The sequence below is a fragment of the Perca fluviatilis genome, chromosome 5, assembly GCF_010015445.1.
Source record: "Perca fluviatilis chromosome 5, GENO_Pfluv_1.0, whole genome shotgun sequence".
Lineage (NCBI taxonomy): Eukaryota > Metazoa > Chordata > Actinopteri > Perciformes > Percidae > Perca > Perca fluviatilis.
In genome coordinates this window covers 38,469,816-38,483,038 of record NC_053116.1, presented here as the reverse complement: position 1 = coordinate 38,483,038, position 13,223 = coordinate 38,469,816, and the positions used below count along the sequence as shown (strand labels likewise).

At 46.0% G+C, this 13,223-nt stretch overlaps 1 protein-coding gene across 1 annotated transcript in view; it reads right to left on the bottom strand.

Annotated features, from left to right (window-relative positions):
• Positions 1-9,121: 9,121 nt before the first annotated feature.
• The window catches only part of hdac6 (histone deacetylase 6), a 32,516-nt gene continuing 28,414 nt past the window's right edge, over positions 9,122-13,223 (bottom strand). Inside the window, 7 exon segments of the mRNA XM_039800963.1 lie at positions 9,122-9,225; positions 9,227-9,289; positions 9,630-9,773; positions 9,865-10,137; positions 10,276-10,412; positions 10,488-10,665; positions 12,558-12,707. Of these exon segments, the coding sequence (XP_039656897.1) occupies positions 9,139-9,225; positions 9,227-9,289; positions 9,630-9,773; positions 9,865-10,137; positions 10,276-10,412; positions 10,488-10,665; positions 12,558-12,707 (1,032 nt within the window). The 3' untranslated portion in view covers positions 9,122-9,138.

The following is a 13,223-nucleotide window of genomic DNA, read 5'->3' as shown; positions in this document are numbered from 1 at the left end:
TATTTTGTCTCCCATGGCAACAGGTTAGAGCTTACACGCTTCCTGCCTGACGCACGTCTCAGCCGCGCCGAAAACGCGTGCACGCTAGAAATAGGACCGATGCCTATTTTTCACGCGACATGCAAGCGTGTTGGAAGCGTTTCCAGACAACATAGAACAGGAAAAGATGTTTATATGTCGTTTAGACACGAATACGTATTAATAAATGACATGTTGATGTTTGAAAGTCTCGAGGTTTTGACATAAATGCAGATATATATAAATGTAATTTAAAAAAATAATAATAAATAATGATAGATTTTCTAATATGTCACCTGTCGATACAGAAGGAAATATTCTGGAGCCTATTTTGCCGTCAATACTGCCGATGTTGTCTTTGCTTTAATCAGATCAGAATATATTTATGTTTATGTTTATGGGAAACATCCATGTGTCCAGACGAGGCTAGCAGCAGCAGCAGCAGCAGCGCCGCGTCAGACACCTTTCTGGCGTGGAAAGCAGCAGAAACGCCACGCTCACGCCACGCAGCCAGTGTGCAGGAGCCCGGGCCAGACCTAAAGTTTATTAACATGCTTCAATTTGAGAGAAAAGTCAAATATCTTGGACTGTATTATTGCACGTCTCATGAAGTCTTCTCTCTTACAGTTCGGCCGCCATAAAGTCCAAAAAACGCTGGAAAAGCGCTATAAAAAAAACATCAGAAAAAGCATAAAAAAAAAAAAAAAAGTCTAATAAAGTGGCAACAACACAAGAAAAAGGTGTTTGCGAAAGTGCAAAAAAACGTCAGAAAAAGCGACAAAAGCCTTTTTCATTTATTGGGAACCTAAAATGAACCTGAAATGCGGGCCAGATCAAAGTCTACGAGGGGCCAGATTTGGCCCGCGGGCCTTGTGTTTGACACATGTGCTCTATATACAGTACAGGCCAAAAGTTTGGACACACCTTCTCATTCAATGAGTTTCCTTTTTATTTTTATGACTATTTACATTGTAGATTCTCACTGAAGGCATCAAAACTATGAATGAACACATATGGAATTATGTACTTAACAAAAAAGTGTGAAATAACTGAAAACATGTCTTATATTTTAGATTCTTCAAAGTAGCCACCCTTTGCTTTTTTATTAATAAGGGAAAAACTTCCACTAATGAACCCTGACAAAGCACACCTGTGAAGGTAAAACCATTTCAGGTGACTACCTCATGAAGCTCATTGAGAGAACACCAAGGGTTTGCAGAGTTATCAAAAAAAGCAAAGGGTGGCTACTTTGAAGAATCTAAAATATAAGACATGTTTTCAGTTATTTCACACTTTTTTGTTAAGTACATAATTCCATATGTGTTCATTCATAGTTTTGATGCCTTCAGTGAGAATCTACAATGTAAATAGTCATGAAAATAAAAAGGAAACACATTGAATGAGAAGGTGTGTCCAAACTTTTGGCCTGTACTGTATTGTTTATTAAATAGTGAACTATATAGAGAACTACCAAACCAGATTTTGGACACATGAGCCTGTTTCCGACCAAGTAGTTACAGGAACCTAGTTCTAGGAACGGTCCACTTCTAAACAGATCTACGAACTACTCTCCCCCAAAACCAGTTTGTTTTTTCCCCATTTGCATTCACACTGGCCCAGTGGCCACATAGGGACTGACCTTTAGTTATTATGACACAGCCATCTAACCACCACTAAAGCCGCTTTCTGACCGGAGGGATTTTCTGCAGTTCCTAGAACATAACGTTCCTACATCTCTTTTCTTCTCGTGTTCTGACTGGACCAATTTGGGGATTTTTAAGTTCCTCTGGCTCCTCTTTCAGCTCCTACTTCAGGTCAGGGTCTTTTCGCTGTTCCCTTTTCAGCATCGGGACCTATAGATCAACCAGGGTCAGGTTTCCGGTACAGACAGACCAACAACAATTTAACAATTTTAACAGTTTTCGCCATCTTATTCATCGCTAAATTCACTTCTGACAACGTTTTAGACAAGAAATGAACTGTTTAGATTTTGAATACAGGCAGTCTTGCGTAAAATTGATGCCGAATTGACAATTTGATTCAAAGTTTTCGGAGGTGAGAAGCTCCATGAAGTGAGGCGACAGTCGGCAGGCGCCTGGCCCGGTCGCGAGCTCGTCGCTGGGCCGTGACTGGCTCAGAGACCCCCGCTGTCAGCTGGTGGTCTCTCAGACCGGACACACACACACACACACACACACACACACACACACACACACACACACACACACACACACACACACACACACACACACACACACACACACACACACACACACACACACACACACACACACCGCTGTCAGCTGGAGGTCTCTCAGACCGGTCACACAGACACAGACACACACACACACACACACATTAGATTTAGTATATAGTTCATACTTTTTTGGTGTATTTGTTTTCTGATTTTAACGCTATAGAGACCGTTGCCATGCCTACATCCCTCCCTTACCCCTCCTATAGTCCCTATGGTCCCTCCCTTACCCCTCCTATAGTCCCTATGGTCCCTCCCTTACCCCTCCTGTAGTCCCTATGGTCCCTCCCTTACCCCTCCTATAGTCCCTATGGTCCCTCCCTTACCCCTCCTATAGTCCCTATGGTCCCTCCCTTACCCCTCCTATAGTCCCTATGGTCCCTCCCTTACCCCTCCTATAGTCCCTATGGTCCCTCCCTTACCCCTCCTATAGTCCCTATGGTCCCTCCCTTACCCCTCCTATAGTCCCTATGGTCCCTCCCCTTACCCCTCCTATAGTCCCTATGGTCCCTCCCTTACCCCCTCCTCCTATAGTCCCTATGGTCCCTCTCCCCTACTTAGCCCCTCCTGTAGTCCCTATGGTCCCTCCCTTACCCCTCCTGTAGTCCCTATGGTCCCTCCCTTACCCCTCCTGTAGTCCCTATGGTCCCTCCCTTACCCCTCCTGTAGTCCCTATGGTCCCTCCCTTACCCCTCCTGTAGTCCCTATGGTCCCTCCCTTACCCCTCCTGTAGTCCCTATGGTCCCTCCCTTACCCCTCCTGTAGTCCCTATGGTCCCTCCCTTACCCCTCCTGTAGTCCCTCCCTCCCTTACCCCTCCTATAGTCCCTATGGTCCCTCCCTTACCCCTCCTGTAGTCCCTATGGTCCCTCCCTTACCCCTCCTGTAGTCCCTATGGTCCCTCCCTTACCCCTGGACTTTTCCTAGAACTACTTGGTCGGAAAGGGGCTTATGCTGAAAAGGGAACAGCGCAAAGACCCTGCCCTGAAGTAGGAGCTGAAAGAGTTACAGGAACTGCAGCCAGAGGAACTTAAAAATCCCCAAATTGGTCCAGTCAGAACACGAGAAGAAAAGAGATCTAGGAACGTTATGTTCTAGGAACTGCAGAAATCCCTCCGGTCAGAAAGAGGCTATGGTTGGGTCAGCAGATGCTCCGTGAAGGGGACTGTCTCCTGTTGTGCGGGGGCCGTGTTGGGGGGGGTTCTCTTGTGACTCTGCCCTGTCTCTGGCGGACTCTGTGGGTAGGGACCTGTCTTCCTGTCTCTGTGACAGGGACTTTCTTTGTCCTGTCCCGTCTCTGTGACAGGGGACCTGTCTCTGTCTCTGTGATAAGCATCTGTCCCTGTCTCTCTGTGACGGGGACCTGTCTCTGTGTGACAGGGACTTTCCTGTCTCTGTGACCGGGACGTGTACCTGTCTCCGCGGGATTTGGACCTGTCCCTGTTCCGTTGACGGGGACCTTTTTTCCTGTCTCTGTGACGGGGACTGTCTCCTGTCTCTGTGACAGGGGACCTGTCTCCTGTCTCTGTGACAGGGACCTGTCTCTGTGACAGGGACCTGTCTCCTGTCTCTGTGACAGGGACCTGTCTCTCTGTGACGGGACCCTGTCTCCTGTCTCCGTGACGGGGACTGTCTCCTGTCTCTGTGACAGGGACCTGTCTCGTGATTGGGGACCTTGTCTCCTTGTCTCGGTGACAGGGGACCTGTCTCCTGTCTCTGTGACAGGGACTCCACTGTCTGTGTGATCGGGACTCTGTCTCCCGTTTCTTGTGACAGGGACCTGTTTTACCTGTCTCCTCGTGACAGGGACTCGTGTCCTGTCCCTGCGACGGGACCTGTCTCCCTGTTCTTCTGTGGATTAGGACCTGTCTCCTGTCTCCGTGACAGGGACCTGTCTCCTGTCTCCGTGACAGGGACCTGTCTCCTGTCTCCGTGACAGGGACCTGTCTCCTGTCTCCGTGACGAGGACCTGTCTCCTGTCTCCGTGACAGGGACCTGTCTCCTGTCTCTGTGACAGGGACCTGTCTCCTGTCTCCGTGACGAGGACCTGTCTCCTGTCTCCGTGACAGGGACCTGTCTCCTGTCTCCGTGACAGGACCTGTCTCCTGTCTCCGTGACGGGGACCTGTCTCTAATACAGCTAATGTTTGCGAGGCGTTGACATCGTTTGTCTCGGAGGAATCTGTGCGTCTCTCTGATCTTTTATTTTCTCTTTTCACTTCCTGTTCTAATTATTTACGTTTTTAAACCAATCGGTTTGTGTATTTTTTATTTTATTATTATTATTATTTTTTTTTTAAACACGACAAATATTTACACCGAATACACACCAAAAAAAAAAAAGTTTAAATAAAACTGCTGGATTTTTGTGTTTCCTTCTTTGTCTGAAATTGTATAAAAGATGGCTGCCGTTTGTGGGCGTGGCCTCTCGGTGACATCATCACCACCGCTCTCGATAATCACCTATCAAAGTTTTTGATAGGTGATTATGGAGTTGTTGAATGAACTTTGTTTTGGTTACACTTGCAGGGAATTGAACCGACAACCTGCCGATGAGTCCCGAAGATAATGACGATGAGGATGATGATGATGATGATGACGATGATGATGACGATGATGATGATGATGATGACGATGATGAAGATGATCAGCACCGATCTGCAGTTTCAAAAATAAAAACATTGCTTTTCTGGATTTGTTGTTGTGTTTTAGCAGCTGTGAGACACCGTAGATTTCGATTAGGTTTCCCACAAAGCACCACTCGCTGCTGCTGGCTGCGGTATCCATGGCAACTCAATCAACTGTCCAATCACGCTGAAGTCCAAGAGACAGAAAAGCAGAAAACAGCTTTCAGGTTTTTTACACCGTCAATCCTCCTCGTCATCGTTAACTCCTCCTCCTCCTCCTCTCTTCTTCCTCCCTCCTCATCCTCCTTTATCTCCTCCTCCTCTTCATCATCTCCTGTTTCTCCTCCTCCTCCTCTTCATCTTCTCCTCCTGTCTCTCGTCTTCCTCTCAGCTCCACGGAGGAATCTCCTCTCCGAACTTGGCGCAGTGAGCCGCGTTTTTAGCTTCAAACAGAATCTGAACGAGAAGAAAGTTTCAGTTTGTGGATGTAAAATATGTGTTAATATAATAATAATAATAATAATAATAATTATTATTATTATTATAGCTGCTCAGCAGCAGTGGTCTAGTGGGGTAAAAGCAGGGCAAAGTGTCTGCTCTACTGGGGCAACAGTTTGATGTAAAATGCAATGTTGTAGCATGTGCGGTTGATTAGTTATGAATTTTTAAAGTTAAGAATTTTAGATGGCTGCTGTAGCGCCTCCCTCAGGACTGTTATGTAATGTTTTGAGTGGTTTTATTTGTCAATGTATACGTCCCCATTATGTGGACCTTTTAATGTACAGTGAATGAGTGCTGTATGACTGCTGGCTGTCTCTATGTCAGTCCTATGTCACCTGCCTATAGGGACTGCAGATGAAAAGTAGTTCTTTTTTACTAATTCTGGCATATTTACATGGTGTTTTTTTATACAACAATGTTCATAAATATGCACGGTCCCTATCAAATAAACCAATAAGATAAAATATATATTAGCACACAAATCGGGCTGATTAAGTTTGGCACAGGATGGGAATTGTGTGCAAAGTTTGGTGATTTTTCATGCATGGGAACAACAATTTCTTAGAAAGAAGAAGAAAATAATAGGAGCTGAGCAGCAAAACTATAAGTTTGTATAACTATATGTTTATATAACTATAAGTTGGTATAACTATAAGTTTGTATAACTATATGTTTATATAACTATAAGTTGGTATAACTATAAGTTGGTATAACTATAAGTTTATATAACTATAAGTTTGTATAACTATAAGTTTATATAACTATAAGTTGGTATAACTATAAGTTTATATAACTATAAGTTTGTATAACTATAAGTTGGTATAACTATAAGTTTGTATAACTATAAGTTGGTATAACTATAAGTTTATATAACTATAAGTTGGTATAACTATAAGTTTATATAACTATAAGTTTGTATAACTATAAGTTTGTATAACTATAAGTTTATATAACTATAAGTTTATACAACTATAAGTTGGTATAACTAAGTTGGTATAACTAAGTGGGTATAACTATAAGTTGGTATAACTATAAGTTTATATAACTATAAGTTTATACAACTATAAGTTGGTATAACTAAGTTGGTATAACTAAGTGGGTATAACTATAAGTTGGTATAACTATAAGTTTATATAACTATAAGTTTATACAACTATAAGTTGGTATAACTATAAGTTTATATAACTATAAGTTTATACAACTATAAGTTGGTATAACTATAAGTTTATATAACTATAAGTTTATACAACTATAAGTTGGTATAACTATAAGTTTATATAACTATAAGTTTGTATAACTAGTTTGTATAACTATAAGTTTATATAACTATAAGTTTATATAACTATAAGTTTGTATAACTAGTTTGTATAACTATAAGTTTATATAACTATAAGTTTATACAACTATAAGTTGGTATAACTATAAGTTTATATAACTATAAGTTTGTATAACTAGTTTGTATAACTATAAGTTTATATAACTATAAGTTTATATAACTATAAGTTTGTATAACTATAAGTTTATACAACTAGAAGTTTGTATAACTATAAGATGTAACATATGACATGCAGCAAAGGGCTGTAGGTCGGAGTCGAACCCTGGCCTGCTGGTTCCAGGTAACCCACATGTGGCTACACCAACTGAGCGAGCTGACCCCAATTTAGATACCCTGTTTAGATTTTACCCTACATACACACACATACAATAATAACGATGATGATGATGATGGATAATGATGATGAAGGATGATGACAGACCTGTTGTGAGACCTCACAAAGAGGTAGCACCACACACAGGTCAACCCATGGTGTACAAAGACCAACCAGGTACCATGAGAACGACCCGAGACAGGAACACAAGGAGAGACAGGAGACACAGGAGAGACACAGGAGGACACAGAGACAGGAGACACAGGACACACAAGGAAGGGAGACAGAGACACAGGAGACAAGAGACACAGGAGACGAGACACAGGAGGAGAGAGAGAGAGACAGGAGACACAGAGAGACAGAGAGACAGGGGAGACAGGAGAAGAGAAGGAGAGCGAGACAGGAGAAGAAGGAGACAGGGAGAACAGGAGATAGAGCACAGAGACAGGAGAGAGACAGGAGCACAGGGACACAGGAGAGACAGGAAAGGAGACAGGAGAGACACAGGAGGAAGACAGGAGGAGAATAGGAGACAAGAGGGAGAAAGACAGGAGGAGACAGGAGAAAAGAGGAGACAGGAGGAGACAGGAGAAAGGGAGAAAGGGAGAGACAGGAGAGAGACAGGGAGGGAGAAGGAAAGAGAAGGAGGAGACAGGAGGAGAAGGGAGGAGACAGGGAGGGAGAAAAGAGAGGAGGAGGGAGGAGACAGGGAGACAAGGAGGAGAAGGAGGAGACAGGAAAGACAGGGAGGACAGGGAGACAGGGAAGACAGAGAAGGACACAGGAGAGACAGGACAGGAGACAAGGAGGAGGGAGACAGGACAGGAAGAGACAGGACGAGACAGGACGAGACAGGACGAGACAGGAAGAGACAGGAGGAGACAGGACGAGACAGGACGAGACAGGCAGAGACAGAGGAAGGAGAGACAGGGAGACAGGAGGAGACAGACAGGAGACAGAGGAGACACAGGAGGGAGACAGGAGGAGACAGGGAGGAGACAGGGAGGAGACAGGGAGAGACAGGGAGACAGGGGGAGGAGAGAGACAGGGACAGGAGGAGACAGAGAGAGAGACAGGGAGACACAGGGAGAGACAAGAGAGGGAGACAGAGAGGACAGGAGAAGAGAGAGGAGACAGGAAGGGAGAAGAGACAGGAGGAGACAGAGGGAGAGGGAGGGGAGACAGGAGGGAGAATAGGAGACAGGGAGAGGGAGAAGGGAGGAGAAAGGAGACAGGGGGAGACAGGGGACAGGGAGACAGGAGAGAAGGGAGACAGGAGGAGAAGGGACAAGGGGCATGCCGGTAGCAGGTGACAGGGGGAAGGGAGAGAGATCAAGACTGGTAAAGCAGGTGACAGGGAGGGAGACAGGTCACCTGGTAGCAGGTGAGACAGAGGGAGACAGGTCACCTGGTAGCAGGTGAGACAGGGAGGGAGACAGGTCACCTGGTAGCAGGTGTGACAGGGAGGGAGACAGGTCACCTGGTAGCAGGTGCAGGAGAGCTGGGGAGAATCACCGGTCCAACTGGTAGGAGGTGAGACGGGGGGAGACAGGTGCACCTGGTAGCAGGTGAGAGCGGGAGACAGGACTGGTCCGCAAGTGGAGAGACACGAGGGAGACAGGTCACCTGGTAGCAGGTGAGACAGGGAGGGAGACAGGTCACCTGGTAGCAGGTGAGACGGGGGAGACAGGTCACCTTGTCTCACCTGGTAGGAGGTGAGACGGGGAGACAGGTCACCTGGTAGCAGGTGAGACGGGGGAGACAGGTCACCTTGTCTCACCTGGTAGGAGGTGAGACAGGGGGAGACAGGTCACCTGGCAGCAGGTGAGACAGGGGGAGACAAGTCACCTGGTAGCAGGTGAGACATGGAGGAGACAGAGGGAGACAGGTCACCTGGTAGCAGGTGAGACAGGGGGAGACAGAGGGAGACAGGTCACCAGGTAGCAGGTGAGACAGGGGGAGACAAGTCACCTGGTAGCAGGTGAGACAGGGGGGAGACAGAGGGAGACAGGTCACCTGGTAGCAGGTGAGACAGGGGGAGACAAGTCACCTGGTAGCAGGTGAGACAGGGAGGAGACAGAGGGAGACAGGTCACCTGGTAGCAGGTGAGACAGGTCCAGTTCTCAGCGTCCGAGCCGCAGTCCTGACACGACTGGAAGACATCGATACCTGGGGGGGGGAGGGGCTTCACGGCGTCCAGGTGAGGACACCAGGACAGGGGGTCCACCACGTACAGAGGGGTCTGCAGACAGACAGACAGACAGGCAGGCAGACAGGCAGACAGAGAGACAGACAGGTGAGCATAGCAGGTTATATTGTCTTTAAAAGGTACAACACGTTTTCTTTCCTGACTACTAACTGAGAGCTACAAAGTAAACTGTAACGATACACACATACACAACATTGTCAAGCGCAGGTAAAAACAAAGCTTAATCTGACCACAGGACAAGAAAATGTCAACTTAAATTAAATACTTTTAAGGTCTCAATTTGAGAATATTAAATGAACTGCGTCAGACGCCGGTGGTTCCCTGTTAGAACGAATAATTAATATAAAAGACTCTATATATAATATTCTCTGACGTCTGTCTGTCCTCCACACGTCAGCTCCAGAGACGTCTTCGGCTTCGACCAACCACACGCTCCCTCTGTCTCTGGCTCCGCCCCCGCCCCACCTGCAGGTGAGTCTCTGGGGGCAACCGACTCTGACGCTGCCACGGCAACAGCCTGTGAAGGGTTAATGATGTATTCAATATGTGAGATAGATTATAAGAAGACAAAGGACATGTCTATATAATAAATCATACTTCCTGCTCACCTGAGGCTGTGGCAGCGTGCTCTCTGCTGATTGGCTCTGCTCAGGTGTCCCTTCCCCTGGCTCCGCCTTCACTTCCCCTGGCTCCGCCTTCACTTCCCCTGGCTCCGCCTTCACTTCCCCTGGCTCCGCCTTCATTTCCCCTTCACAGGTGAGAATGAGGCGGACCTTCGGCCTGGCCCCGCCCACAGGGGTGGACGTAGCAGAAGTGCGATTGGCTTGACTGATGTCCAAACCGGCCAATCCCTGAGTGAGCTGCTCCAGACCCCGCTCCGTCTGATTGGACAAAAAAAGAAAAAGAAATCCAAACCAAATATGAGAGACAAAAATTCAGATTTTTATTATTTCTTCATTTTTATTATTTTTTTTCTTCTTCTCTTTGATTTTAATTTAATAACTCAGATTCACATTTACCGTTGTGTCCTCCAGTCCTGTAGGGGGCAGCGGCGGTTTGTCCGTGCTGCTCGGCTCTGACTTCCTGCCTTTTCCTTTAGAACTACGTTTCCCACGATGCTTCAGGGCGGGAAGGGACGCCCGCACAGCCTCTGGGACTGAATGGAACGTACGGGAGTTAACAACACGATCAAAATGTAAATGAAATCAGATGAAGGCGATCGTGCACTGACTGTGTATCCTCAGCGACGCCCAGTAGGGGGCGTGGTGTCGGATGACGGAGTTGATCGTTGCCACGGCGCTGTGATGAGGAGGAGGGAGGGGCGTCACCAAGGAGGGAGGAGGGTCTCCTAGCAACATGCTAGTGCACATCGCCATGGAGTCAGAGATGGATGACAAGTTATAACCTCCCTGAGAGAGAGAGAGAGAGAGACAGAGAGAGAGAGACAGAGAGAGAGAGAGAGACGTATATATATATACATATATATATATGTATATATATATACATATATATATATATACTATATATATATATATCAAAGTATATATATATATCATATAGTATATATATATATATGGCTATATATATCATATATATATATAGCAAGTATATATATATCAGAGAAAGAGAGCATCGTATATATGTTATCAAGAGCACATCATATATATATATATCATATATATATATATATATATATATCATCAAGTATATATATCGCACGTTATATATTATCATATATATATATTAATGTATATATAGTTATATATATATCATATATATATATAAAAATATATATATATATGGTATATATCATATATATATATATATCATATATATAGTATATATGGAAAAAGTATATATATCGTATATATCAAGAGACATATCATATATATAGCAGAGGGTATATATCATATATACTCATATATATATCGCACGTTATATGATCAACTTATCCACTGACAAAAACAACAATCAACGCGCCTAATCTGTTAGCTCCATCCAGTCCAGGTGGGTGGTGGGTCTCAGGTATGCTCCACAGGTTCAGGTGGTGGGTGGTCTGATCGACAGCATTCCTGGCTTCGCGGCAGGTTTGTCTTGTGTACGTGTGGCAGGTGGTCAGGCATCCAGGTGGTGGCAGGTAAGGTTCATGTATCCAGGTTCTCTCCAGGCAAGTGTCCCCCAGGCAGCCATCGTGGCAGGCAGGTGCGGGGTGTCCTCAGCGGTTTCATGCGCTGGCAGGCAGGTCTCTTTGCGTATCCTTTCGTCCTCAGGCAGGTCCTCGTAAGTTCATTTCCATGGTGGTTCCAGTTCCATATTCTGTCTGTGTGGTGTCTAGTGTTTATGTGCGGCGTGTGTGTGTGTGTCTGTGTTTATGTGCGCGCATGTGTGTGTCTCTCTGTGTATCTGTGTGTGTCTCTCTGTGTGCGATTGTCTGTCTCTCTGTCTGTGTATCTGTGTGTGATTGTCTGTCTCTCTGTCTGTGTATCTGTGTGTGATTGTCTGTCTGTGTGATTGTCTGTCTGTCTGTCTGTGTGTGTGATTGTCTGTCTGTCTGTGTGTGTGATTGTCTGTCTGTCTGTCTGTCTGTGTGATTGTCTGTCTGTCTGTCTGTGTATCTGTCTGTGTGATTGTCTGTCTGTCTGTGTGTGTGATTGTCTGTCTGTGTATCTGTGTGTGTGATTGTCTGTCTGTCTGTCTGTGTATCTGTCTGTCTGTCTGTGTGTGTGATTGCTGTCTGTGTATCTGTGTGTGATTGTCTGTCTCTCTGTCTGTGTATCTGTGTGTGATTGTCTGTCTGTGTGATTGTCTGTCTGTCTGTCTGTGTGTGTGATTGTCTGTCTGTTCTGTGTGTGTGATTGTTCTGTCTGTGTGATTGTCTGTCTGTCTGTCTGTGTGTGTGATTGTTTCTGTCTGTCTGTGTGATTGTCTGTCTGTCTGTCTTGTGTATCTGTCTGTGTGATTGTCTGTCTGTCTGTGTGTGTGATTGTCTGTCTGTGTATCTGTGTGTGTGATTGTCTGTGTATCTGTCTGTGTGATTGTCTGTCTGTCTGTGTGTGTGATTGTCTGTCTGTGTATCTGTGTGTGTGATTGTTTGTGTATCTGTCTGTGTGATTGTCTGTCTGTCTGTGTGTGTGATTGTCTGTCTGTGTATCTGTGTGTGTGTTTGTCTGTGTATCTGTCTGTGTGATTGTCTGTCTGTCTGTGTGTGTGATTGTCTGTCTGTCTGTGTATCTGTGTGTGTGATTGTCTGTCTGTCTGTCTGTGTATCTGTCTGTCTGTCTGTGTGTGTGTGTGTGTGTACCTCCAGTATGAGTAGGACCCGCCCCCCGGCCAGTGACATCAGCAGGTGTGTGAGGTGGGCGTATCCCTCAGGGGTCACCTGATATCCGCCCAGCGGATCCCCGCGAGCTGCATCAAACCCGGCCGACACCAGAACCAGACCGGGGTTAAACTGCAGAGAGAGGATCGACCAATCAGACGACTCCGTCAGCTCTAATCAGTTTGAAGTTATTTGTTGGTCAATGGCGCCATCACTTCCCGCTGCCTCAAGATAGCAATACTCCCAGAATGCACCTGAACACACCTCCCCTGTAAGACCGGCACGCCCAGAATGCACCTGAACACACCTCCCTGTAAGACCAGCACGCCCAGAATGCACCTGAACACACCTCCCTGTAAGACCGGCACGCCCAGAATGCACCTGAACACCTACCCCTGTAAAACCGCACGCCCGGAATGCACCTGAACACACCTCCCCTGTAAGACCGGCAGCACGCCCAGAATGCACCTGAACACACCTCCCTGTAAGACCAGCACCAGAATGCACCTGAACACACCTCCCAGTAAGACCAGCACGCCCAGAATGCACCTGAACACACCTCCCTGTAAGACCAGCACGCCCAGAATGCACCTGAACACACCTCCCTGTAAGACCAGCACGCCCAGAATGCACCTGAACACACCTCCC